Here is a 24,613-nt window from a genome sequence, read left to right on the forward strand (position 1 = left end):
GCCACCCCTTATATTTGCTCGAGCGGCGTCGCTTCTCCGACCCCTCTCTCTCACTCGCAGCTCGCTCGCACCGTGATGACGCCCAAATCGCCCTTCCTCCCGCCTGCACCAGAGCCGCCCCACACCTCCTCCATGCTTCCAATCAGTCGACGCCGCCCCGAAATGGCCGTATCTAGCCGCCGGAGGTTGCCACCGCCGATATGAAGCATGGACCCATGCCATAGCGCGCGTCCGACCCAAGGTCACGGCAGACATGGGTCTCGGCTGCCGCCACCTAAGAAGAAGAAGTACACAACGTGTGGCAGTGGCCATGGGGGACGTGGGTGTCCGAAATAAAGGGCATGGACACCCGCGTCTGGTACTAGCTGCCGTCGACATCGACCCCCGATTGGTCTCCCGCCGCAAGTTGCTGGAGAACCGGGAGGCCTTTGAGCGACCGGAGGTGGCGCGTGCCGATGAAGAGTGCATGACCAAGCTCCACCGGATATATCTGGAGCTCGTCGCTGAGGAACGCCAGCAGCTCGATCTATACAAGATGGGCCTCGAGGCCAGGCCGTCCTGTGTGTGTGTGTGTGTGTGTGGGGGGGGGGGGGGGCAGAGCGAAAGTGATCGAGCTTTTGTGTAACGACTCTGGCTCTGGCTCCGGCTCCGGCGGCGTGAATTGGAAGAAGATCGTGGCTGAAATAGGGGAGGAGGAAAACGAATAGGTTTGATTGTTTTTATTATTTCGCTCAAACCAACTAGTTTAGATTCATGTTATGTAATGTAGTTTGAACCTAATTTGTGCTATCCATTGTTATATCTGTGTTATGCAATGTAGTTTGAATCAAATTTGACTATCGATATTTAAATTTGTGTGAATGAGTTTTAGGGAGTAAAAATAAAGAGTTTGGCGGCTAGGAACCACATTTTTAATACTCCTCAAATATACGGAGTTGATATGCATTGCTGGAGCACGGCTTAGCTGTGGGCAGGCCATGTGATTGGACGGTCAATCCACTTCAATGCGGCACAACGGCCGGAGTTACTTTCTCAGGACGCGACTCCACATTGAAGCTGCGAGACCCGAGAGGTCGCGCCGGTCAGCGCCGCCCTCTAGTTTGGTTACATAGCGCGGCTTCAGTGCCAGCCGCTACGTGCTCTGGGCCAAGATGAATGCGACACGCCAAGCGACGAGGCCCGAGATGTCGTGTCGGTCAGCGCCGCGCTCCTGTCCGGTCACGTTGCGTGGCTTCAATGCCGGCCGCTACATGCTCTAGGCCGGCATGAACGCGGCGCGGGAAGCAGCACGTGCCTTGGATGTAAAGCGCGGGAGAGATGGGAGGGCTTTTTTGGGTGGGCCAGGGTTGTCAGACGCTTTCGCGTGGCAGTGGTTCGGACAGCCGCAAAGCCCCCTGGTTTATTTTCGGTTTGTGAAAAAATGACATCCGAACCACAGAATGGATCGATACAGTACCTCGTTGGATGACAAAACATGTTCTGGACGCATGGTCCGGAGGTTTGAGCCCTTAACCACTTTAAGATAGAGTATATAATATCATTTGGGCATGGCCACAATATCTAAAATTTTCCTTTGATAAATTCAGCACTAGCAATAAAACTAGTTAATCACTTCAAGATAAAGAGTATAACCTACGCAATGCCTATGGAGAACCCGAGTCTGGGAGCTTCAAGATTGGTAAATTCACCATATGTATCTTGCTATATATCGACGAGAAGGTTGCTTAGGCAGAAAGAATAACCCGTCTTAAGCAGACACATCAATAATAGCAGATGCCGACTATGTCAAATGTGAGAAAGCTGTACACCAGATGCAGATGCTTACAAACTACGCCCTCTATTCAAAAATGTACATTTAGGAACAGAGGTACGTGGTATAAGTCAAAACCAGAAGGCGTCGAGCCTACGATCACGCGGGCCATCGTTGTCGTGGCCTGGCCGGCCGTTCTCGTCATCTCAGTGGAGCTGTGGAAGCACCCCTGCTGCCCTGCGTATAAACCAACCAAAGGCTCCGGCCTCCGGCGTGCACCTCCGCCCGGCTACCTCGACGTAGAAAGCTAGCGTCCGTGGTGCGCCGTTCTCTTGCTAGGTTGGCAGGCACATGGCCACCGCCATGCAGCACGCCACCGGCTCGAACGCGGCCGCGGCTGACGACGTGGAGATGGTGGAGGCGAGCGAGCTCCGGCGGCGAAACAGGCCGCGCGGCGACGGGGGCGCCGTCGCCGCTGCGGAGGAGGACGAAGACGAGGCGGCGTCCGTGGAGCGCGCGTTCGCGGACCAGCGCGTGCCGTCGTGGCGGGAGCAGCTCACGGTGCGCGCCTTCGTGGCGAGCTTCTTCCTGGCCACCATGTTCAGCGTCATCGTGATGAAGCTCAACCTCACCGTCGGCATCATCCCCTCCCTCAACGTCTCCGCCGGCCTCCTCAGCTTCTTCTTCGTCCGCCTCTGGACGGCCGCCATGGAGAAGGTCGGCCTCCTCAGGCAGCCCTTCACCCGGCAGGAGAACACCGTCATCCAGACCTGCATCGTCGCCGCCTACGGCATCTCCTTCAGCGGTAATTCTTGTGGCAGCACATCGATCGGTTTCGCGATTCTCAAACATTGATTTTTGATACTGGCATGCTCATACATACTAAGGATTTTTTTAGGCTCATACATACTAAGTCACCTTTTTTTTGCAATAAGGGCAAAGGCCAGATTGAATTACAGACTCTACAGCCCACAATAGGGAAATTGTAAAGCCTGTTAGATATTTCTACATGAGTACATATGTCAAGCTTGTTGGTTATTTCTACATGAATATGTCAAGCTTGTTAGATATTTCTACGATAGTTTACAAAAAAAAAGATATTTCTACGATAGGTACCTTAACTATTTGCGAAATTCTCTTTGGAACCAACTTTTTTGTGTGGATTTCTCTAGTAAAAATTTATGAAAGCACTTGTCCAGGATCCCTATTTCACGATTAACTCATCCACGTCTTTCAGGTGGCTTTGGTAACTACCTACTGGCCATGAGTGATAGAATCGCTTCCCAGGCAGATGAGGCAAATAACCCTCAAAATATCAAGAATCCACATCTTGGATGGATAATTGGTTTCCTGCTTCTTGTCAGCTTCATTGGGCTCTTTGGTCTTGTACCTCTGAGGAAGGTAAAATCATTCTATGTTCTGATATTTATTTTCTCAAGCAACCATGTGCATACCATTTTAACCAAATTAGCACTGTCCAGATCATGATCATCGACTACAAGCTGACCTATCCAAGCGGCACTGCAACTGCCTATCTCATAAACGGCTTTCACACGCCCCATGGTGCCAAGATTGCAGTGTAAATACTGCAACAATTTCTATTTTTGAGCTAGTCAGATCTGTACACGACGAGCTTACGAGTCTTGCTTTGGTTTGCGTCGTTTCACAGGAAGCAAGTAAAGAAACTGGGCTTGTTCTTCGTGCTCAGCTTCTTCTGGGGTTTCTTTCAGTGGTTCTACACAGCCACCGATACTTGTGGATTCAACCAATTCCCATCATTAGGGCTGCAAGCTTACCAGAACAGGTAAAGATTGTAGACCATGCAAAGGATGTCTTCAGTCAAATTTCTCCAAAGAGTGATGCGTCATTAGTCCATTAACTTAAACTCGTTGCACACTTTAATCCAACAACTCGGGAAGTGGTCGATTTAGGAAGTAAATAAACACGTTTAGTTGTTCAGTTAAGGCTAAAACTGATTCGGAAGAGGAAAAAACCGTCCACGTGGCTGCCGCGTCCGCGTACCTTGCATATTGGGTGAATTATTTACATGGAGTTTTTTCCCTAAAGCAGACGAAACTGAACCTGGGCCTTACGGAAAATGAGGGACACCTCTGATCACTAGAATGCACATTGTTTTGTTTATAAAGCAGGTCAACTAATTATTTGCATACGCAATGATATGGTTAATTGTTTTCTACAAAATCAGCCAATTGTTCATAAGGTGATAGTATTATTTATGTCTTCTCGAGCCTGGACCCTACGGAAAGTAATATGACTTGCCGACCTAGAACGACAAATTAGTTTGCATAACAGTTAGGTTACATAATTTGTATAGAATCACGGCTCGTGCTAGCTAATTGTGTGCACGCTGTTTTGACAATTTGACGTGTTGGAGTCCTTAAGCCTCAGCCTTCTCCAGCTCTGGAGGAGACTTAATTAGGCGAGGCGAACCGTCATTACATCATGTTCTTACTCTGATTTCTGAATTTGAAGTTTCGTTCAAATCTGCAGAGCACAACTCTTTCAACATCTCCTTAATCGAACTTCTTTTTTGCAAGGTTTTACTTTGACTTCTCTCCGACCTATGTCGGAGTTGGAATGATTTGCCCACATATTGTGAACGTATCTGTTCTCCTTGGAGGCATCCTGTCATGGGGAATAATGTGGCCTCTCATAGCCAAGAAAAGGGGTATTTGGTTCTCGGCTGATCTTGCTGATACTAGTCTTCACGGAATGCAAGGTTACCGGGTAAGAAAACGCTCTTTCTTGAAGCCCGAGTTTTCCTTTCTTCTACTAAATTCCAATTGATATTACAGGTGTTTATAGCCATTGCCTTGATTCTCGGTGATGGCCTCTACAACTTTCTCAAGATGCTCATTCTCACAGCCTGGTCATTAAGATCTCAACACAAGAAGAGTAGCGCTAGCACACTTCCAATCTCTGATGATGAACAAAGCAATGGTACTGCAGCTATATCATACGATGAGGAGCGACGCAATGAACTCTTTCTAAAGGATCAAATCCCCTGGTACATTGCATATGGAGGCTATGCTGCTGTTGCCGCCGTATCTATTGGCACTGTCCCGCAGATATTCCCTCAGCTGAAGTGGTACCAAATATTGGTAGCCTACATCGTAGCACCGATACTTGCCTTCTGCAATGCCTATGGAACTGGCCTCACTGATTGGTCTCTCGTTACAACTTATGGAAAGCTCGCAATCTTTGCTTTCGGTGCGTGGACAGGTGCTTCACATGGAGGTGTTCTTGCAGGTCTGGCTGCCTGTGGTGTGATGATGAGCATTGTTTCTACTGCTGCTGATCTGATGCAGGACTTCAAAACAGGATACCTGACACTGGCCTCACCAAGGTCAATGTTCATCAGCCAAGTCATAGGCACTGCAATGGGTTGCGTCATTGCTCCCTGTGTTTTCTGGCTTTTTTACAAGGCCTTTGAAGACGTTGGGGTCAGTGGAAGTGAGTACCCTGCACCAAATGCTGCCATCTTCCGCAGCATGGCAATACTAGGTGTCGATGGCTTCTCATCGCTGCCCAAAAACTGCATCACTCTTTGCTACATATTCTTTGTTGGAGCAATCGCTGTCAACTTGATAAGAGATCTTGTTCCCAAGAAGGTATCAAACTTCATACCAATCCCAATGGCGATGGCAATCCCATTCTACATAGGATCGTATTTCGCCATCGACATGTTCATCGGGACAGTGATCCTTTTTGTCTGGCAAAAGCTGGACAGAGCCAAATCGGAAACATTTGCACCGGCAGTTGCTTCCGGCTTGATTTGCGGCGATGGATTGTGGGTTCTGCCTCAGTCGGTGCTTGCTCTTGCCAAGGTGAAACCTCCAATCTGCATGAAGTTTCTGTCAAGAGGGATGAATGACAAGGTGGATGCTTTCATCACAACATTATCGTAGAATCTTCAGGGAAATGGAGGAGTCACAGTTATGAATCAAAGATTCAGATTGATGCCAACCGTCTGTGAAATTTACATTTGTCCTGTTATTAAGAACATCCATATGGGCGCAATAAGCCGGTGTAGTCGATATAAGTAGATATGAAACTATGTACAAAGCGATGAATTTACTCGTTTGCAAATTAATTTGCTCCCCAAGTGTGTGTGTGTGTGTGTGTGTGTGTGTGGCAGGAGTGTGGCAGGAGTTGCAGCAATGTATATATTTATCTAAATTCGCTTGCAATGCTGCATACAAGAACAGAAAATAGCAGGCTAATAGTTTGTAAATTCATCACCAAGAATTTACTGAGAAGATTGCCAGTAGTACTAAACATACTCGTGTTTTGCAATTATAAGTACGAAATGTATTCTTCTTTTGCAATTAGTACGAAATATACTCAGACGTGCGTACCTCAGGAACAGGAGTTCGTTCCATTGCAGCTCGGATCAGATAGCGCGCCTCGCGGGCCGCTCGGGCGACCCACGAGGTCACGGCCTCTCCTTCTGCCTCTGCCGCGACCCCCTCTCCTGGAGCCCCACGACGGAGCCCAGCGGCACGACGCTGCGGCGCGCTTGCCCTGGACGGCGAGCTGCGCCTCCCTCTCGCGCCCCCTCTCCTGTATTCCGGGCGGAGCGGCGCTGCAGCGCGCCTGCGCGCTTGCTGGCCGGCGGCGCGCGGCGGGTAGTCGGCGATGTCAGGCAGGGTCCTGCTGATCTGACGAAGTGTCAAGCTAGACATTCGAGGAGCTATCGGCCAAAAAAAGTCTTTTTGTGAAACTTTGAAAAAAAATGCACGATCTGATCACCACCAAAAGTTGCACGAATCATGCGCACCCAAGCATCTTGCATGCCAATTTTTATTCACATTTTTTGTATTTTTTCCTCAATTTTTATTCACATTTTTTGTTTTTTTCTATCTTTTTTGGATTTATTGTCCTTCAAGAGGAGACAAGTCTGGGCTCACATGGCAATTATCGTGTTAAGAACCACTCCTTTCGTCCGAAAATACTTTTGAAGAAATGGATAGAAATGAATATATCTAAAATTAAAATACGTCTAGATACATCCATTTTTTTGATAAGTATACACAACTTTGATGCAACCAACGCGCTTGACCAAGATAGGACGAGGCGAAATCAGGAACATAAAAACACCACTAGCTATATGGACCAATCATGCGAGACATGCCAGCAAAGCAGTGGCGGAGGTAGAGGGTGGCCAGGATGGGCCATGGCCCACCCTGAGATTTGAAAACAACATTTATACTATAGGAGAAAAACTAAAAAATAAAAGGAAAAAATAAGTGTATATGTACAGTACACTACTGGCCCACCCTGGCCCAGTGGGCTAGGTCCGCCACTGCAGCAAAGCATCTCAACAGAAGTACAAAGCATCTCAACACATCAGAAAAATTACGTCAAGATTTTGAGAACACCGAACGATCACTATTGCCGCTAGAATGAGCCGTCGACGCGCTGCTATCGCCACTCCCCTACCGAAGCCAGCTTGGCCTTGTCAATGATAGGCGGCAAGCCTTCGTGCGTGTGCCCATAAGAACCAATGCCGTGGAGCAGCAGGGTCGTTGTTGAACCCTTGCATAGATCTGAAGCACCTGACACCAAATCTTAACACACGACGAGAAATCCTAACCTCACCACCCCAAGGAGGCGGCAGGAATCTACGCCGGAGCTCCGTCGACTTCAATCAGACGGATGAACTCGAGGAGGATCAGAGTCTGGAAGACAAATTCAAAGAAGAAGCGTCGCCGTCCGCTCGAACACCGCACCAACAAGGACTAAAAAAACCCTAACGTAAATTACTAACCAGAACGGAGTCACCGGGATTCCTCACCCCGCCACCGACCGTCGGAGCGGCAGGTAGAAGGGGGCAAATCCATGGGCTCGCCAGTGAAAGCCGGAGGAAAGAGTTTTCCCTAACTGCCTAGGGTGGTTAGCGGAGAAAAACGAGAAAAAAATTCACATTAAATTTGAAACACCGCTGTATCGAGCTGACATGTAAACCGAACATAAGAGGAAGGTTAATATTGATTTTTATTTCCTTTTTTCTAAATAACTATATAAACCTATCTCCGAGCCAGAGTTTTGATACACTAAGTTTTTTTTATGGATCTTGATAAGTGAAATGTGAGCATATATTCCCGATATCTTTAAAAAATATATGTGAGCAATTCAAATGAGCGTAGATTCTCCCAGCAACTTGGCCCACTCAACAGGCGAGAAGTGCTACCACGCATCACGATCCGTCTCCCCTTCTCCCATTCCCGACGCCCGATCGAATGGCTCAGCCGACCTCGCGCGCTCCTCGATCCCTTCATGGCGTCATGATTCGTCCAACAACAACAGTAACAAAGCCTTTAGTTCCAAACAAGTTGAGATAGGTTAGAGGGAAAATTCATAAAATCTTGCGACCAACTCATTGTTCGGGCACAAAGATAGCAAGTTTCCACACAACCCTGTCCGTAGCTAGTTCTTTGGTGATACTCCAATCCTTCAGATCTTTCTTTATGGACTCCTCCCATGTCAAATTCGATCTACCCGACATTTCTTGACATTCTCTGCACGCTTTAGCCTTCCGCTATGCATTGGAGCTTCTGGAGGTCTGCGATGAATATGCCCAAAAACCATGTCAGGCGATGTTGAACAAGCTTCTCTTCAATTGGTGCAACCCCAACTCTATCTCGTATATCGTCATTCTGGACTCGATCCTTCCTCGTGTGGCCACACATCCATCTCAACATGTGCATCTCTGCCACACCTAACTGCTGAAGATGTCACCTTTTAGTCGGCCAGCACTCAGCGTCATACAACATTGCGGGTTGAACCGTCGTCCTGTAGAACTTGTCTTTTAGCTTTTGTGGCACTCTCTTGTCGTAGAGAATGCCAGAAGCTTGGCGCCACTTCATCCATCTGGTTTTGATTCGATGGTTCACATCTTCATCAATACCCGCATCCTTCTGCAGCATTGACCCAAAATATCTAAAGGTGCCCTTGTGAGGCACCACATGCCCATCAAGGCTAACCTCCTCCTCCTTGTGCCTAGTAGTACTGAAATCGCACATCATGTACTCGGTTTTAGTTCTACTAAGTCTAAAGCCTTTCGATTCCAATGTTTGTCTCCAGAAGTCTAACTTAGCACTACATCATCCGTAAAGAGCATACATCATAGGATATCTCTTTGTATATCCCTTGTAACCTCATCCATCACCAAGGAAAAAAGATAAGGGCTTAAAGCTGACCCCTGATGCAGTCCTATCTTAATCGGGAAGTCATCAGTGTCGGCATCACTTCTTCGAACACTTGTCACAACATTATTGTACATCTCCTTGATGAGGGTAATGTACTTTGCTGGGACTTTGTGTTTCTCCAAGGCCCATCACATGACATTCCGTGGTATCTTATCATAGGCCTTCTCCAAGTCAACGAACATCATATGCAAGTCCTTCTTTTGCTCACTACATCTCTCCATAAGTTGTCGTACCATGAAAATGGTTTCCATGGTCGACCTCCCAGGCATGAAACCAAACTGATTTTTGGTCACGCTCGTCATTCTTCTTAAGCAGTGCTTAATGACTCTCTCCCATAGCTTCATTGTATGGCTCATCAGCTGTGACACCCAAAATTTTATTTGGATTTTTCAAAAGATTTTATTTGACTTGAGGGAGGTGATTTAAAATTTTTCTTCCAAAGAAACCTCCCTTTCAATATATTTTTTTATGGCAAGAGTTTTTTTATTTTGGATTCACCCAAGACTTGCTTTTGGTCTTGGAGGTCCTTGCCTTTTTATTTTGACTCAAGACAAAATACTTTTCACTTGAGAAAAATGCCTTTTGAAAATCTCTTTGAAATTTGCACTATGGCTTTTGGAATGATCCTTTACCACTTTCAACAATCCCCTCTTGCCATGGCCTTAGTGCAAATCCACTCTCCTAAACCTTCCCTCATCTTTGGATCATGTTTTGCATCAAATCCAGCAAGTTGTACCTCTCCATATAATTATTTTCCATTTAAATCTTATCAAATAAATTTCTGTCTTCTATTCTAGCCCTTGGAGATTTACAAAGGAGCTACCATCTCTGCTTTGATTTTGCCCCCAAACCAACTCCCCTTCCTAGTCCTTTGAACCCTCAACCAAGATCCATGAAGATCCACTGGTCTTCAGTTCAAATTTTTCAAACTACACTTGCTGCAAGTTTGGACCAGATTTGTCAAATTTGGTGAAATTCATTCAAATCCTTCTCCAAATATTCCAAGTAAAATCAGGCAGCCTCTGGGTACATTGAGTGGTCACCTCACCAAGTCCCAGCCCCAGGAAATTTTTTCTCATTGCCAAATCATTCTGTCGAACACCTTCAGTGCATTGTCAATGTCAAGTTCAGTAAAGTTCAGAAACAGTTTCAGTACACTGTCGTTTTCTTCAGAACTTGTTGTCGATCTCGACAGTGCCTCGATGTCGCCTTGCTCCCCGTCCCCTCCCCCTTGTTCCTGTACCGCACGAGCGCCTGGACGCTTGCGGACGTCGGCTATGAGCAGGAGGAGGTGCGCCGCCCCGTGACCGACGCCAGCGGCGGCTTTGCGGCCGCCAGAGAGAGGCGCGGCGCCGACGGCGCCACCCAGCGCCGCCCAAGCCACCGGAGCTCGCCGCGTGGCCTTCCACTCCCCAGAACGCGCTGCCACCCTCGTCGTGAACCGCTGGGCGCGGAGCGCGCTCTCTGCCGCCGACGTGCCCGTGCGGCCACCCCACCGTGGACCGACGCCATTACGCCAAGACCAACTCAGTTTAGCAGTGGAACGGCACCAGTAAACCTCACTGATGCTGCCTGGCCACTCAAACCACCTGCTCAACCACTACCTCGCCGTAATCGCTCGCCGGAGATTCTCCGTTCACGGCCACCCCCTCGATCCACCTATAAATAGAGGCCCCGAGCTTCAACTCGAACCCACACCACCTCTGCACTCCACCTAGAGCACGCCTAGCCACTGGAAGAGCCCCGAGGAGGTCTCCTTCCTCGACTCCGGCCGCCGCGACCCGCCACGGGATCCAGCTCGATTCGCCCCCGTGCGTGCACCTCCGCCTCCCATCTCTTGCCAGTAGCTTCCCTATGCATCCACTCTTCTGACCCGCGCTTCAATTCGAGGTTTGCAGCTCACCACCGGAGTTCCCCACCATCACCCGAACCGCCGTCCGCCGGAGAAAGTGTCGCCGTCGACGTGGTGCTCTCCGTCGGTCGAGTCCACCACCCACCGACGCGGAAGGACACACTGAAGCTCTTGGTACCCCCCGATCTTCCCGACTCGCCGTGGTTCGACGCCGGCGTCCACCGCAGTCTTCGGGCGCCGGCGAGCTTTTTGAACCTGACATGTGGACCCCCATGTCAGCCTCTGTTCTATTCTCCCTCGAACCGTTTTCTGTTGGCGCCTTCGGGCAAAATACGTTTTCCCTTTTTAGCTGGCGCATTTCTTTCCGAAGCGTTTTCTGTTTTCTCAGTTTAAACCCTGGAACTTTTCTGTTTCATTACAGATGAGTCCCTGGACAGAAACCTTTATAACTTTTTAATAAAAAGGGATTTTTGAGTGATTCTTTTTCTGACAGTCTTAAAATTTTGTCTAGTTTTTTATGGGATTTATTTGGAAAAATTTGGAGAAATTTTTATGCACGCGTTGGTTTTCACGTTAGTGCCCGTTTTCGTTATGCCGTAGGTTCCGGAAGAGGTGACGGTGCCGCGAACTTCGCCGAGCTAGACTCCGACTTCTCCGAACCAGGCAAGCATGTTTGAACCTTGGATATGATAGGTGTTTTGCATGTTTGCGTGACAGTTTGTGCGTGGCATATGAGTGTCAGTGAGTACCTCGTTGCTTGTGAGGCAACTACCCGCTTTTTTTTCCAAAGTCGCGATGATCTCTGGTGAGAGATGGCCTAATCATGTGGTGACATGAAGGGCAGCAAGGTGGTACTGTTGTAGCATACCAGCCTTGCGTCATCCGACGAATTCCGACGTTAACGTGGACGGAGTCACGTTATCGTTCTTTTCCCCTCCGTGCTGCCACATGTTTCATTTGCCAGGGTGCGGTTTAGTAAGTTGGTAACCTCTTTCCGTGTACACACCAAACAGAGGGGCCGGGATGATGGTTCCTTGGCCCAGGATTAAAGCCAGTCATCCGGTCAGGGGGCATGGGTGTTTCCGGTTGGGACCGAGAGGGGGGCACCCCCTTAGAGCGCGCGTATAGAAATTTGATCCCATGCTACGCGAGATTGTAGCCTCCCCGTCTCAAGGATTTTCTTGAACGTTGCCGAGGGTGATCCCTGGCTTCGGAATGTTGAATGGGTGTGTATTGGTTAGACGTGTTTCTTCGAAAACACCGTAAACGGAACTAGTCCCCGTGACTACTGAAATCCGTTGGCTGTGGTTAAGTACAAACTCTGCAGAGTCAAATTCTTCCAAGTCATCGTATCCATGATCAAGTAGTGTAATCAGTATATCCATATCTGTCCGCGTGGAAAACTTGTCCCCGGTGAACAAGCTCAAGTGGTAAAGCCAGTTTAATTATTATTACTGTGGATGGACTAACCTTATATTTGTCTCGTACTTGTAATAATTTATAATCTCGAGCTACTGAATTATTGAGCTACAATATAAGCCCTTTATGTGACGTCGCGCAGACGTCCGACTGTGGCGTGTTTTTGTTTCTTACTTTAAATATAAGCCCTTTATGTGATGTCGCTCAGACGTCCGACTGTGGCACGCACTGCCTTTATTTTCTGTTATAAGCCCTTTATGTGGTGTCGCCCCGACGCCCGACTGTGGCATTATTATTTTTGCAGTTTCCTCTCGAGGAGTCATTCAGACACTCGTTTGGCACCCAGTATGTACTATCTCTATGTCTGAACGCACTGGTTAATTTGTTCATACGCTTCATGTTTACATTTGTTATATCTTATGTTCAAACTGTCTTGCGAGTACTTTCATAGTACTCACCTGGCTTGTTGATTTGGCCAGATGTTGACGAAGGCGATCTCTTGGATGAAGAGTTTGATAGCGCGTCCGACGCCTAGAGGAGTCCCAGTCAGTCCTGCGCGATCCCGGATATTGGTCACTTGTATTATATACGCTTCCGCCACCCGCAATAAGTCTCCTCGAGCCTCACTCCGACGCTCGAAGAGCTGTAGTCCTCAGGAGTCATATCACTCGCTTCGCGGTGATATTTCCACCACCGTTATTATCGTGAGTTAGTAGTTATGCCACCCTATCCGCCGTCTTGTTTTATTGGCGTACATGTAATAAATTGTTGGGCAGTCTCCGCTCAACCTTGTATTATATTCAGTACTCCTGGTATTTTTTCTTCTGTGACCAAGATATTGTCTACCAGTGAGAAGGAATTCTTCCTTACTGGTCCGTAAAAGGGATTGGTCTCTCAATAACTATTTTATTGAAAGACCGGTCGTGACATCAGCTTAATTCCACGGTAATTAGTACAACTCTGTACATCCCCCTTGTTCTTAAAGATTGGTACTAGTATACTCCGTCTCCATTCTTCTGGCATCTTGTTTGCCCAAAAAATGAGGTTGAAAAGCTTGGTTAGCCGCTATTTCCCTGAGGCCTTTTCACACCTCAATGGGGATACAATCAGGGCCCATCGCCTTGCCTCCTTTCATCATTTTTAAAGCCTCCTTGACCTCATACTCCTGGATTCGTTCCACAAAACGCATGCTGGTCTCATCAAAGGAGTCGTCCAGTTCAATGGTAGAACTCTCATTCCCCCCATTAAACAGCTTGTTGAAGTACTCCTGCCATCTATGCTTAATCTCCTCGTCCTTCACCAGGAGTTGGTCTGCTCCGTCCTTGATGCATTTGACTTGGCTAACATCCCTCGTCTTCCTCTCATGGATCTTGGCCATCATATAGATGTCCCTTTTTCCTTCCTTTGTGACTAACCGTTGGTAGAGGTCCTCATACACCTGACCCCTTGCTTCACTGACAGCTCGCTTTGCGGCCTTCTTCGCCATCTTGTACTTCTCTATATTGTCTGCACTCCTATCTAGGTATAGGCGTTTGAACAATCTTCCTTCTCCTTAATCTCCTTCTGGACATCATCACACTGGTACGCATTGGTGCTATACAAACGGTTTTTAACCCCTTTCCGCGACGACAGTTGGAACCGTCGCCAAGTGAGTGTGGGCGATAGGGGGGGTCCTTCCCACGCGACCCAGAAATCGTCGGGGATGGCCCTCCTGCCACACCAAATGAGCTCGTGTGCGATCGGGCGAGGCATCGAAATCCAATCATTTCCGTAGGTATGTACACCCCACACGGTGAATCCCAGAAAAACATTTCCGTAGGTATGTATATCACACACAGTCAATCCAAGGAATACGTTTCCGTTCTTATGTACATCCCACACAGTCAAACCAGGGAAAACGTTTCCGTTCTTATGTACATCCACACACAGTCAATCCAGGGAAAACGTTTTCGTTCGTATGTACATCCCACACAGTTTCATGTGTAGGCTCGTGTGTGAAAGGTGTAACTATCACACACGCTCTGCCTTGGTTAACTTTTTGCTTTTATCAACTACATCACACATGATTTGATGAAGAAAACTATGTGGCATTGGGCTATCCATCACAAGTGCTTTTACTGCTAGAACCGTTTGCAAAGTTCCATGACACATTTAGCAGGTTTATTAGTTTACAATTAATAATTCTAGCATTACGCAAATTCACATTTCATATCGAACAGCTGTTTGCCAATTTCATATCAGGCACATAAATATATTATAACATCACAGTACGATAGCTACATGAAAACAGCAGAGTACAACATATAGCTAGTTCAACTTCATAAGAACAATATATTCATTTCCCTAATCGAGATCATCCAGGCTCGTCTTATCCACCTCTGCTTTCAGTTCAGTAAGAACCTGTTTTGCACTGGCCAACTGGGAAAGTGTCTCCTCCTTCGCCAACACCATCTTAGCAAAGTCTCATTTAAAAAATCTAAGCTCATTCTCCACCTTCCTCTTTTTATCCCGCATCTTCAAATATTCTTCAGCGTTGACAACACTTTCTCTGTTCTCTTCCTCATACATGCTCCAGAGCTTCGCTAGGCACATCTTCAAAGACTGTGGCCACTCTTGATCAACCCACTCCAAGTAAGAACACTTCCATTCATCCTATAATATTTAAAACTAGATCAGTAACAATTGTAGGGGAAATGGGTTTATAGCAACATAAAAAATCACCAATGCTTATTTTGAAAAACTGAAGAAACATGTTAATTATGACATATCTTTTCAAAAAGATCAATGTGCAAATGAATTAATTCCTACTGAGACAACAACCAAATTATGGAACATCAGAAGCTATAATTAACTACAACAACGCTATAAGTTCTTACTCGTGTACAATAAATAACAAATTGAAAATTTTGTGAGGAAGGTAAATATAACTGCAACAGCATAGCGACAGTGTTTGGATGACAGCAAATTGATACTAACAGGTGTGTACATGCATAAATTTAGTAACATAGAACTAATAGCACCAAGGCCGTCCACTATGTATGGCAAAACTGGTGTAAAGACAACTGTTGCTACATCTCGCACCAGTGCCCTGCACTGGCGAGCCGAAGCAGCAGGAAAAAATCAGGGACCCGGACTCTAGAGCACCTAGTTGCTCCGATGCCCAGTTCCTTCGTGCCATAAAGATTTAGTATTTTATTGCTTGGCTGCTCGGATGTGTGGACCAAAGTTCGCTACACAAACTACTGAAGCGGTGCCAAATAATTGTCTAATGGCACCGCTGATGAGATGGCAACAATTTTAGATACTAGGTTCAAACTGTGACACTGTCTTAGGATGCGTTTGGTTGAAGGTGTGGTATGAATGGGTTGGGACCGTGACAGTGTATGAGTCACATCCAACAAATGATTTGTAACAACGAAAGAGGGTCTAACCTTCTCTGCACATGCCAGAAACTTCCTCCCACTGTCCATAGATTCAAACGCAACTAGCTTCACGCATGGAGATTGATAGTGACAAAACGAGCATATAGATCTTCAGCCACCTCGCTCCATTCGTTGCCACTGATGGTCCTAGGGAGCTACAAGAGGAAGAGATGACTCAAATCCCGGCGGTAGCTTAGGAATGAAGGAAGGAAGGAGGAAACAGGGGAAATGTGACTTGTGGCCGGGGAGAAAAGGGGGTGAGGAAGGGGGAGGGGGCGGGGGTAGATATTATGGCGGTAGGCCAAACTTTTGGAAATGTGGAGCGAAACTTTGCGCGCAGTGCCGCCGGACCACTCACTTTGAATGATTGTGTGCATCGCAAACGATTCTTCGGCTTTACGCACATGGGATGAGTTTGATTATTCAAATTTTGGTGGAAATTTCCCCGGGTACGTCATTGCATAATTTAACATCGCTTGCTAATTTGGGCATACAAAAGAGCATACAGCAGACAGACCACACTTACCGAATTGTGAAATTTTAGTAATTAAACAGAGCCAGTTGACTTAAACATTACTCTAACAAAAGACCAGCATTAAAAACAAAGCCTAAGTACACATAATTTTAACAAATCCGTCGCCGCGCCGGCCTATGCATCGCCGGTGTGAGATGAGACGTCAATGACTTGTCTTGGCGACATGCCGCCATTGGTGGACTCTGTGTCCCCCCTGCTGAAGTCGACCGCGTCCTTGTCCTCGTCCTCGGTGCCGTCCTCAAGGTTGTAGTACTCGTAGTAGTGGCTACGCCAGAGCTCGCGTTGGTACTCCCCCGCCGATTCCTCGATGGACAGACTCTTCTCTACCTCGACCTCGGCCACGCGCAACTTCTCCTCCCGGCGCTCCTCGATCTCCGTTGCCTCCTGCATCTCCAGCTCCCACTCGGCGGCCTCATGAGGAAGAAGGTGCTCCATGGCACCGCCGCCTTTTCGGACGTGGGTTGCATGCTGGAGTCCGAGGTGGCTTGGAATATCTTGGTTTGTGCATCCTCGATCTTGGCGTGGATGGCCTCGACCCGGGCTAGGGCGACATTGGCGGCACGGACGACAGCTCGAGCGCTCTCGGCGTTTGCAGCCGCCTTCGCAGCAGCTGCTGCAGCCGTCTCTGCTGCTGCAGCTGCCCTGTCGGCTGCCGTAGACGCCCTCTCGGCGGAAGCGGCCGCGCTCAATGCGGATGCGGCAACACTCTCGGTGTAGGCGGCGGCGCAGGAGGCGGCGCTCGGGGGGGGGGGGGGCGGCCATCGTACAGGCCTTCATGAAGCGTTTTCACAACGTCATCTTTGCAAGAAGGGGGTGCGGGAATGGGGACTGGGATTCGTGGATTCGGGGGTTGCCGGCATTGGAGCAGACGATCCGGCGAAGCTTAAGGAGGGAGACTTAAATAGACCCAGATATTTTCATCGCAAACGGTTCCTAGAAAACAACTGTGTGTGATGTTGTAGATATTTTTTATTAGATGTGAAAGACGAATTTGGAATAAAGTGGCAGCCGATGGTGTTTTAAATGAACAAGAAATTTTATAGTACTAATACAACTGTCATGTCAAATTTTGGAAAATTTCAGGGGTCATTTGAACTTTTAAGACATTTAAGTGATTTTCTAGCCAATTAATGACCATAATTGAAATTTGAACTACATGTACATGCAACAACTAACCATAATGGTTTGAAAAGTCATATTTTGTGTACTTGTGTGCGATTTAATTCCATGTGCAGTAAATTGGAAGGATTTTTCAAACATATTGGTCTAATGGCTATGACACAATTAAGCATGGAGTGCCATGGCATTTAAATTCCAGAAAAAATAAAAAAATATCAGAAACATATGAAACCTTGGTTGATGTAATGTCATGTCACCAAGATGATGTGGTAAAAAGTTTGGCATGTGTGACGAAAGTTTGGACACACGCCCCTCACAAACCGGAGCAACTCACTAGAAGGCTGGTGGTTTTGAGAGGTAACAATGCATGTTTGATGACGAATGGGAGAAAGCTTCCTCTTACAGCCTTCAAATTTTTTGTACGTGTAACGTGCACTAATACAACTGTCATGTGAAAATTTGGAAAATTTCAGGGGTCATTTGACCTTTTGAAGACATTTAAGTGATTTTCTAGCCATTTAATGACCGTAATTCAAATTTGAACTATATCTACATGTAACGGCTAACAATAACGGTTTGAAAAATCATATTTGTGTACTTGTGTGCGAGTTAATTCCATGTGCAGTAAATTAGAAGGAATTTTCTAACATATTGGTCTCACGACATGGACACATGCATACGTATGCATGGAGTGCCATGGCATTTTAATTCCAAAAAATTTAAAAATAATTAGGAAAACATGAAACCTTGCTTGATTAATGTCATGCCACCAAGATGGTGTGGTAAAAAAATTGGCATATTTGACGAAAGTTTGGACACACACCCCTCACAAACCGGAGCAACTCACTAGAAGGCTCGTTGTTCCGAAAGGAAACAATGCATGTTTAATGACGAACAGGACATAGCTTCCTCTTACGGCCTTCAAATTTTTTCTACGTTTAACCTGCACCACTACAACTGTAATGTGAAAATTTGGAAAATTCTAAGGGTCATTTGACCTTTTAAAGACATTTAAGTGATTTTCTAGCAATTTAATGATCGTAATTCAAATTTAAACTACATCTACATGCAATGCCTAACCATAACGGTTTGAAAAATCATATTTGTGTACTTGTGTGCGAGTTAATTCCATATGCATTAAATTAGAAGGAATTTTCAAACATATTTATCTCACGACATGGACACATGCATATGTATGCATGGAGTGACATGGCATTTTAATTCCAAAAAATTAAAAAAAAGTCAGAAACACATGAAACCTTGGTTGATGTAATGTCATGCCACCAAGATGATGGGGTAAATAAATTGGCATGTTTGACGAAAGTTTGGACACACACCACTCACAAACCGAAGCAGCTCACTAGAAGGCTCGTGATTCCGAAAGGGAACAATGCATGTTTGATGACGAACAGGAGATAGCTTCCTCTTACGGCCTTCAATTTTTTTCTATGTTTAACGGGCACTACCACAACTGTACTGTGAAAATTCGGAAAATTCTAGCGGTCATTTGACCTTTTAAAGACATTTAAGTGATTTTCTAGCCATTTAATGACTGTAATTCAAATTTGAACTACATCTACATGCAACGGCTAACCATAACGGTTTGAAAAATAATATTTGTGTACTTGTGTGTGAGTTAATTCCATGTGCAGTAAAATAGAAGGAATTTTCAAACATATTGGTCTCACGACATGGGCACATGCATGTAGTGCGATGTCATTTTAATTCCAAAAAAATGATCAGAAAAACATGAAACCTTGCTTGATGTAATGTCATGCCACCAAGATGATGTGGTAAAAAAATTGGCCTGTTTGACGAAAATTTGGACACACCCCCTCACAAACCGGAGCAACTCACTAGAAGGTTCGTGGTTTCGAGAGGGAATAATGCATGTTTGATGACGAACGGGAGATAGCTTCCTCTTACGGCCTTTAATTTTTTCTATGATTAACGTGCACTAATACAACTGTCATGTGAAAATTTGAAAATTTTCAGGGGGTCATTTGACCTTTTAAAGACATTTAAGTGATTTTCTAGCCATTTAATGACCGTAATTCAAATTTGAACTACATCTACATGCAACGGCTAACCATAACGGTTTGAAAAATCATATTTTTGTGTACTTGTGTGGGAGTTAAAAAATCATCAGACGATGTAAATATCTGGTGTTCAAAAAAGAAAATATAAAGATCTGGCAAGGCAACCGGCCCCCACATGATTGGCACTCTATCACGTGGCTCGAGGTTTGGTAGGTGAGTGGCGGGGATCATTAATTAGACACGGTTCTATATTGGAAACCGTCAGCTATTATGTTCACACACGGATTTTGCTGCGGGAATCGTGCGTAATTCAAACTACAGTACTCGTAAATTCCAGCGACCAACGTGTGTACTGTTCCCGTCGATCTAGATTTCGGCCGCCAATAAATACTTCCTTGCTCACGTCGTCCCGCCTGCATTCTCATCTACATCCTCCCCTCGCTCGCCCTCTCTCTCTCTCTCTCAAATCTCTGCCATGGCGCCGCCAGTCTGCCCACGTGCCCACGAGGAGTCGTCGCCCCGCGAGGACGCTCACTCGAATAGATGCGACGAGGACCCCTACGCGCCGCCGGGCGAGGTTGCGCCGGACCCCCAACACTGGATTGGTTTTGGGGCCAGTACAATCTTTGTATGTGGAAGTCGCTGCCGCCGGCTGAGAAAGCCAGGCAAGTGGCGTTTAAGAAGGAGATGGCGGAGGAGGAAGCCAGGTACCAGGCGGCCTGTGAAGCCCGTGATGCTGCCTGGAAAAAGGAGGCGGCGGAGCTTTGGGGGCGGGCGCGTCGTCGTGCGGAGGAGGTGTACGAAGACGGGTACTTCGCGAGGAAGATCAAATGCGTTGGGCGCCTCGTCGCTGCGTGGAGGTGGGCCGATAAGCTCCAGCGTGCCACCGACGAGGAGCTCCGGTGGGCGCCCAACGAAATGGCAAAATCGTTTGTGCTCGTCCGCCAACAAGAGGCAGATCGGTACGTCAAGCGCTGCGAGGCGGAGGAGGCGGAGTACTGCCTCCGCACTGGGAAGACGCCGCGCACCAAGGAGCTGCTAGCGAGGGGCTGCCGGAATACTGGCCCCAGGAGGGATTATTAATTTTAGTATTGTGCGTTTTCAATTTTATGCATTGTACCTAGTAGTTAAGTATCATCACGCATATATATATATATATATATATATATATATATATATATATATATATATATATATATATATATATATATATATATATAGTAATATTATTCGTCACTCAGGATGCAGAATAAGTTATTCTTCACCCGAGGTAATCTTACGATCGCTTCATAAATAAATTACATTTGGAATATAAATAGTTACATTCATATTGATTCACCACGTAAAATTTGGTATAAGAAAAACAAAAAATAAGGTTAGTAGACCAGAAATATCGCATTTTATGTATGTTTTACACTATGTTTTTACGTTCGTACTTTTACGTAACATAAAATATTTTTACGATGAATATATATTTTCTTACAATCTCTTTTATGTATGATATAAAACAAAATTTATGAAACCTAAAAAAATAGGGAGGGGGTGAAGAATAACTAATCCTTACCAAGAGTGACGAATAGCGAATAGCGCGACCATTTCTGAGGATAAGGTTCCCTATTCTTGCTTTATTGAAAATCATCCGACCAAAGAGGCTAGATCGGTGGAGCACTTTTACTGCCACCAGAACCGAAACGGAAACCTAGAGGCCTTTTTTTTTAATCGTTGTTGAGGAAAGCCAGCCACATGTGCGCTTATTGGGACATGCCATGGCCTGTTTTTGGCAATCTCACCTGCCATCTTCACAGTTTCTATTTATACAAAAAGTTCTATTGTAAGTCTCCCACGCACACACTTCAATACGCGCAAGTATACAAGCTGCCTTGATTGATTTGTTTGAAGCAACACGCACGTAGCAAGCTAGCTACTGGAGCTACCAAGCTAGCTGCTGGATCGATCTTCAGGAGGTAACCTACACACACGTGAAGCTAGCTTTTGCACGGCCTTGACGCTGATCTGTTCAAGTGAAATTATGATCTGTTCACTTGTATAAACATTCGGGTAAACGTTGTAATGTCACTTACTTGCTTAGCACAGCACCAAACATTTGGGAAAGGAATTAGAGACAATTGTGTTGCACTGCCTGATGCCTTCTTTGATAGCCTGTTCACAGTACAGCAAGAAAATCGGCAGTCTCGCTTATTCACAGTACGCTCCATCTAAGCTGATGGTTAACTCTATTCTTCTCTCTACTCACATGCACTATGGGATGCTCACGTCCGCTGCGCTTGGTTTCCTGCACATACGATACTGCCATTGCTAGACAGAGGCTGCCTACATTTCTGCAAACTGGAAAGTTGGAGCAGATGCAGCCACTGCACGCACCGAGAAAATAAGACTTTGACTTGCACTCATGGTGGGTATCCGATGTACTTGGTCAACCGCACATTTGGGCACTTTGGCAGGGTAGTAGGAGTATCTGTTAGTGTAATCTTGTGCATAGTCTACGTAGGTGAGAGTCCTGCTCGTACAAGAGTGGTCTTGGATTAAACACCAATCAAGGTGGCCGCCTAATTAATAAATTAGGAAAAATCACAATAGTAGTCCGGCTAGGATGCATACGTGGTAGTACTACTAGGAGTCGCAAGGATTAAACAGTGGCGTAATACTAGGTTAGGACACATGATAAGGCTAAGTAGTGCAAGAAAAAACTGTTGTCTGGCTTAGGAATTTCCCTCTGGAACTTGCCGACGCTATGAACTATGACTGTGACTCTATATCTAACTAATTTATATTCTCTTATCCCGCAAAGAAAGAGGGACAAAAAGAGAAATTAAAGAAAACGAAAGGGCACGATACGAGCCCTTGGCTATATCTTTTTGTGTGCATCGCTTTGGCCACACGCTATCGCTTTGAGGCCGCGCCAGCTGCGCGCTAGAGAGGGAGGGGTGCCGCGCCATTTTCTTCGCCACCCTGTTGGCCACACCATGCATTCATCCCCTGCAAATAGAACCTGCATTCATCGTGATTGAGTTAATTTACAGTCATTTAGTTAGTGGTTCAGCAGCGCATGATCCATCCGTGATAACATCGTGGAAGTCCAGAAAAACGAAGGCACGCCAAGACGAGCAGTCTGAACAGCGTCCGGGTTTTCATGCAATGCCAGGGTTTCTACCAGCGGCCACACGCTAGCTGCTGGAGTTAATGGGCCCTTCGCGTGATAGGACGATGCAGCAGTTAGAATGCATATTTCCTTATTCAGCTAACATGCATGCCTGGATTCGGAGATGATGATACAGATTCGACTATCAGCTCTCCCGAGTCAAAGGCTCATACATGTAAATGCATGCACTGATGATTCTGACGCTGCCCTGGCTCACCAATTTCACGCAGACTTTCACATGCTAAGGATTCACGTGTCCACCTAGACTACAGTACATGCCATTCCCGCTTTTGCATGTCACGAGCAAACCAAGCCCTTGTATGCATTCTTTTGAGAGTTAATTTGTACGTAGTCATTAGTTAGTGCTCAACAAGCCAAGAGTAGCTCAAGCACAAATTCCCCGCATTATGCTGGATTTTGTAATTGCCATGGTGCCCTCCCGCTGCATTGCATCTAGCATAAGCGCGCCCACAGAAATGATGGACGCGACTATATAGATCTAGAGAACAATATAAGAGAAACTCTAACAGACCGCGCAAAAGTCGCAAACCCGCAAATTCCGGCGAGTATATGAGCTTCTGATCAGAATAGAGCCCGTATACTCGCCCGGACCCTAATTTTTTTTACCGTGGCCCACAAACCGCCCCCCAAGCAGTATATCTACGGGTTCGTGGTGCATTTGCGGGTCGAAACCCTATCCCCCCCCCCCCCCCCCCCCGCCGCGTCTCTCCGCAATTCCCCACTCCCCTCCTCACATTTCTCGCCATCGGTGAGCCCCTTCCGCCTCCAGCCGCCATGTGGGGCCGCATGTGGAGCTCCGGCGGGGGCGGCGACCCCGAGCGCGAGCGACCACTACTAGGAAAAGGGCTATAGACAATATGCACACTAATGGCGCACCAGACATGTGGTGCGCCACTACTATATAGCAGTGGCGCACCATGTGCTGGTGCGTCACCACAACTCTGGTGCGCCACTACTAACAATTTTTTTTCTTTTTTTTCAAAAAATACTAATGGCGCACCGTGTGCTGGTGCGCCACAAACATGGTGCGCCACTACTAACAAAATTTGTTTTTTATTTTTTTCAAAAAATACTAATGGCGTACCAGTCACCCCGTGCGCCACTAGCTCTCCACCCCACATCCATCCACCCATCCATCCATCCATCTAGAGAAAAGGCACCCTGCAGCACGGCCTCTCCCTCTCCCTCTCTCGCTCGTCTCTCCCTGCTCCCTCCCCCCACCCACGAAACCCTCGCCGCCGCTGCCTACGCCGCTCGATTCCGGCGTGTTCCGGCGGCCCTCGCCGGCGCGCAGCACAGATCCGTGCTCCCCTGCCGCCGCTCTTCCCTTCCCTCCGGCCAGATCTGCCTCTTGCGGCCCCGAGAGCTCACCCACGACCCCTCCCCATGGCTAGGGTTTCGAGGGTGGTGTCCCCTCCAACTCCGGCGTGTCGCTGGCGACTCTGCTCCGCCCTCTCCGACGCCCACCGCAAGTCCCACGGGCGGCTCCGCCTCGTGGTCGGTGCTCCTGCACCCGGTGGCTGCGGGGCGGACGCACGCGGCGGGTAAACTCCGGCGAGACGGCGGTGCACTACATCGGCTAAAGCACCCCCATGGCGAGCCCCTCTGCACTCCTCTGTTCCCCCCTTTTCCTTGTATAATGATGCTTCACATTGCTTGATATGAATGTGATTTTGCTCAATCTTCACTTCTGCCTAGCTAGCTAAAAGAAACGTGTGTTTGTTTATGTATGCTATAACAAATCCCGCACGTGTATGCTAGCTAAAAGAAGCAACCAAGCTAGTAGCTTAATTGATATACAGGAAACTAGCTAGATGTGCGTCCCTAACAATGTGTTCATCAGGCCGCTCTCAGGTATCGTTTGAGTGCGCCAATTAGTTCGGCCAGCCTCTATGATTTATTCTCATAGTTGCTGGAGTGCTTCTATTTGTGAAAAATTCGACGCAACAAAAAAATGTTAATCAGTCCGCTCTCTCAAAGTCAAGTTTGGGTTGCTGCATATGAATGGATTTCTTTTCTCAGTTTGGGAGCTAGGTACTGGTGGAGGTGGTGTATCCATAGATA

The 24,613-nt window shown here is 46.9% G+C and overlaps 1 protein-coding gene across 1 annotated transcript; it reads left to right on the forward strand.

Moving 5' to 3' along the window:
* The first annotated feature begins 1,884 nt into the window (after positions 1-1,884).
* Positions 1,885-5,864, forward strand: LOC123053957 (probable metal-nicotianamine transporter YSL13). Its single transcript, XM_044477583.1, has 6 exons — positions 1,885-2,555; positions 2,988-3,151; positions 3,232-3,329; positions 3,420-3,554; positions 4,309-4,498; positions 4,567-5,864. Exons 1-6 carry the CDS (start codon positions 2,102-2,104, stop codon positions 5,677-5,679), a joined length of 2,154 nt encoding a protein of 717 aa, XP_044333518.1. The 5' UTR covers positions 1,885-2,101; the 3' UTR covers positions 5,680-5,864.
* The last annotated feature ends 18,749 nt before the right edge of the window (positions 5,865-24,613 follow it).

Source organism: Triticum aestivum, chromosome 2D, assembly GCF_018294505.1.
Source record: "Triticum aestivum cultivar Chinese Spring chromosome 2D, IWGSC CS RefSeq v2.1, whole genome shotgun sequence".
Lineage (NCBI taxonomy): Eukaryota > Viridiplantae > Streptophyta > Magnoliopsida > Poales > Poaceae > Triticum > Triticum aestivum.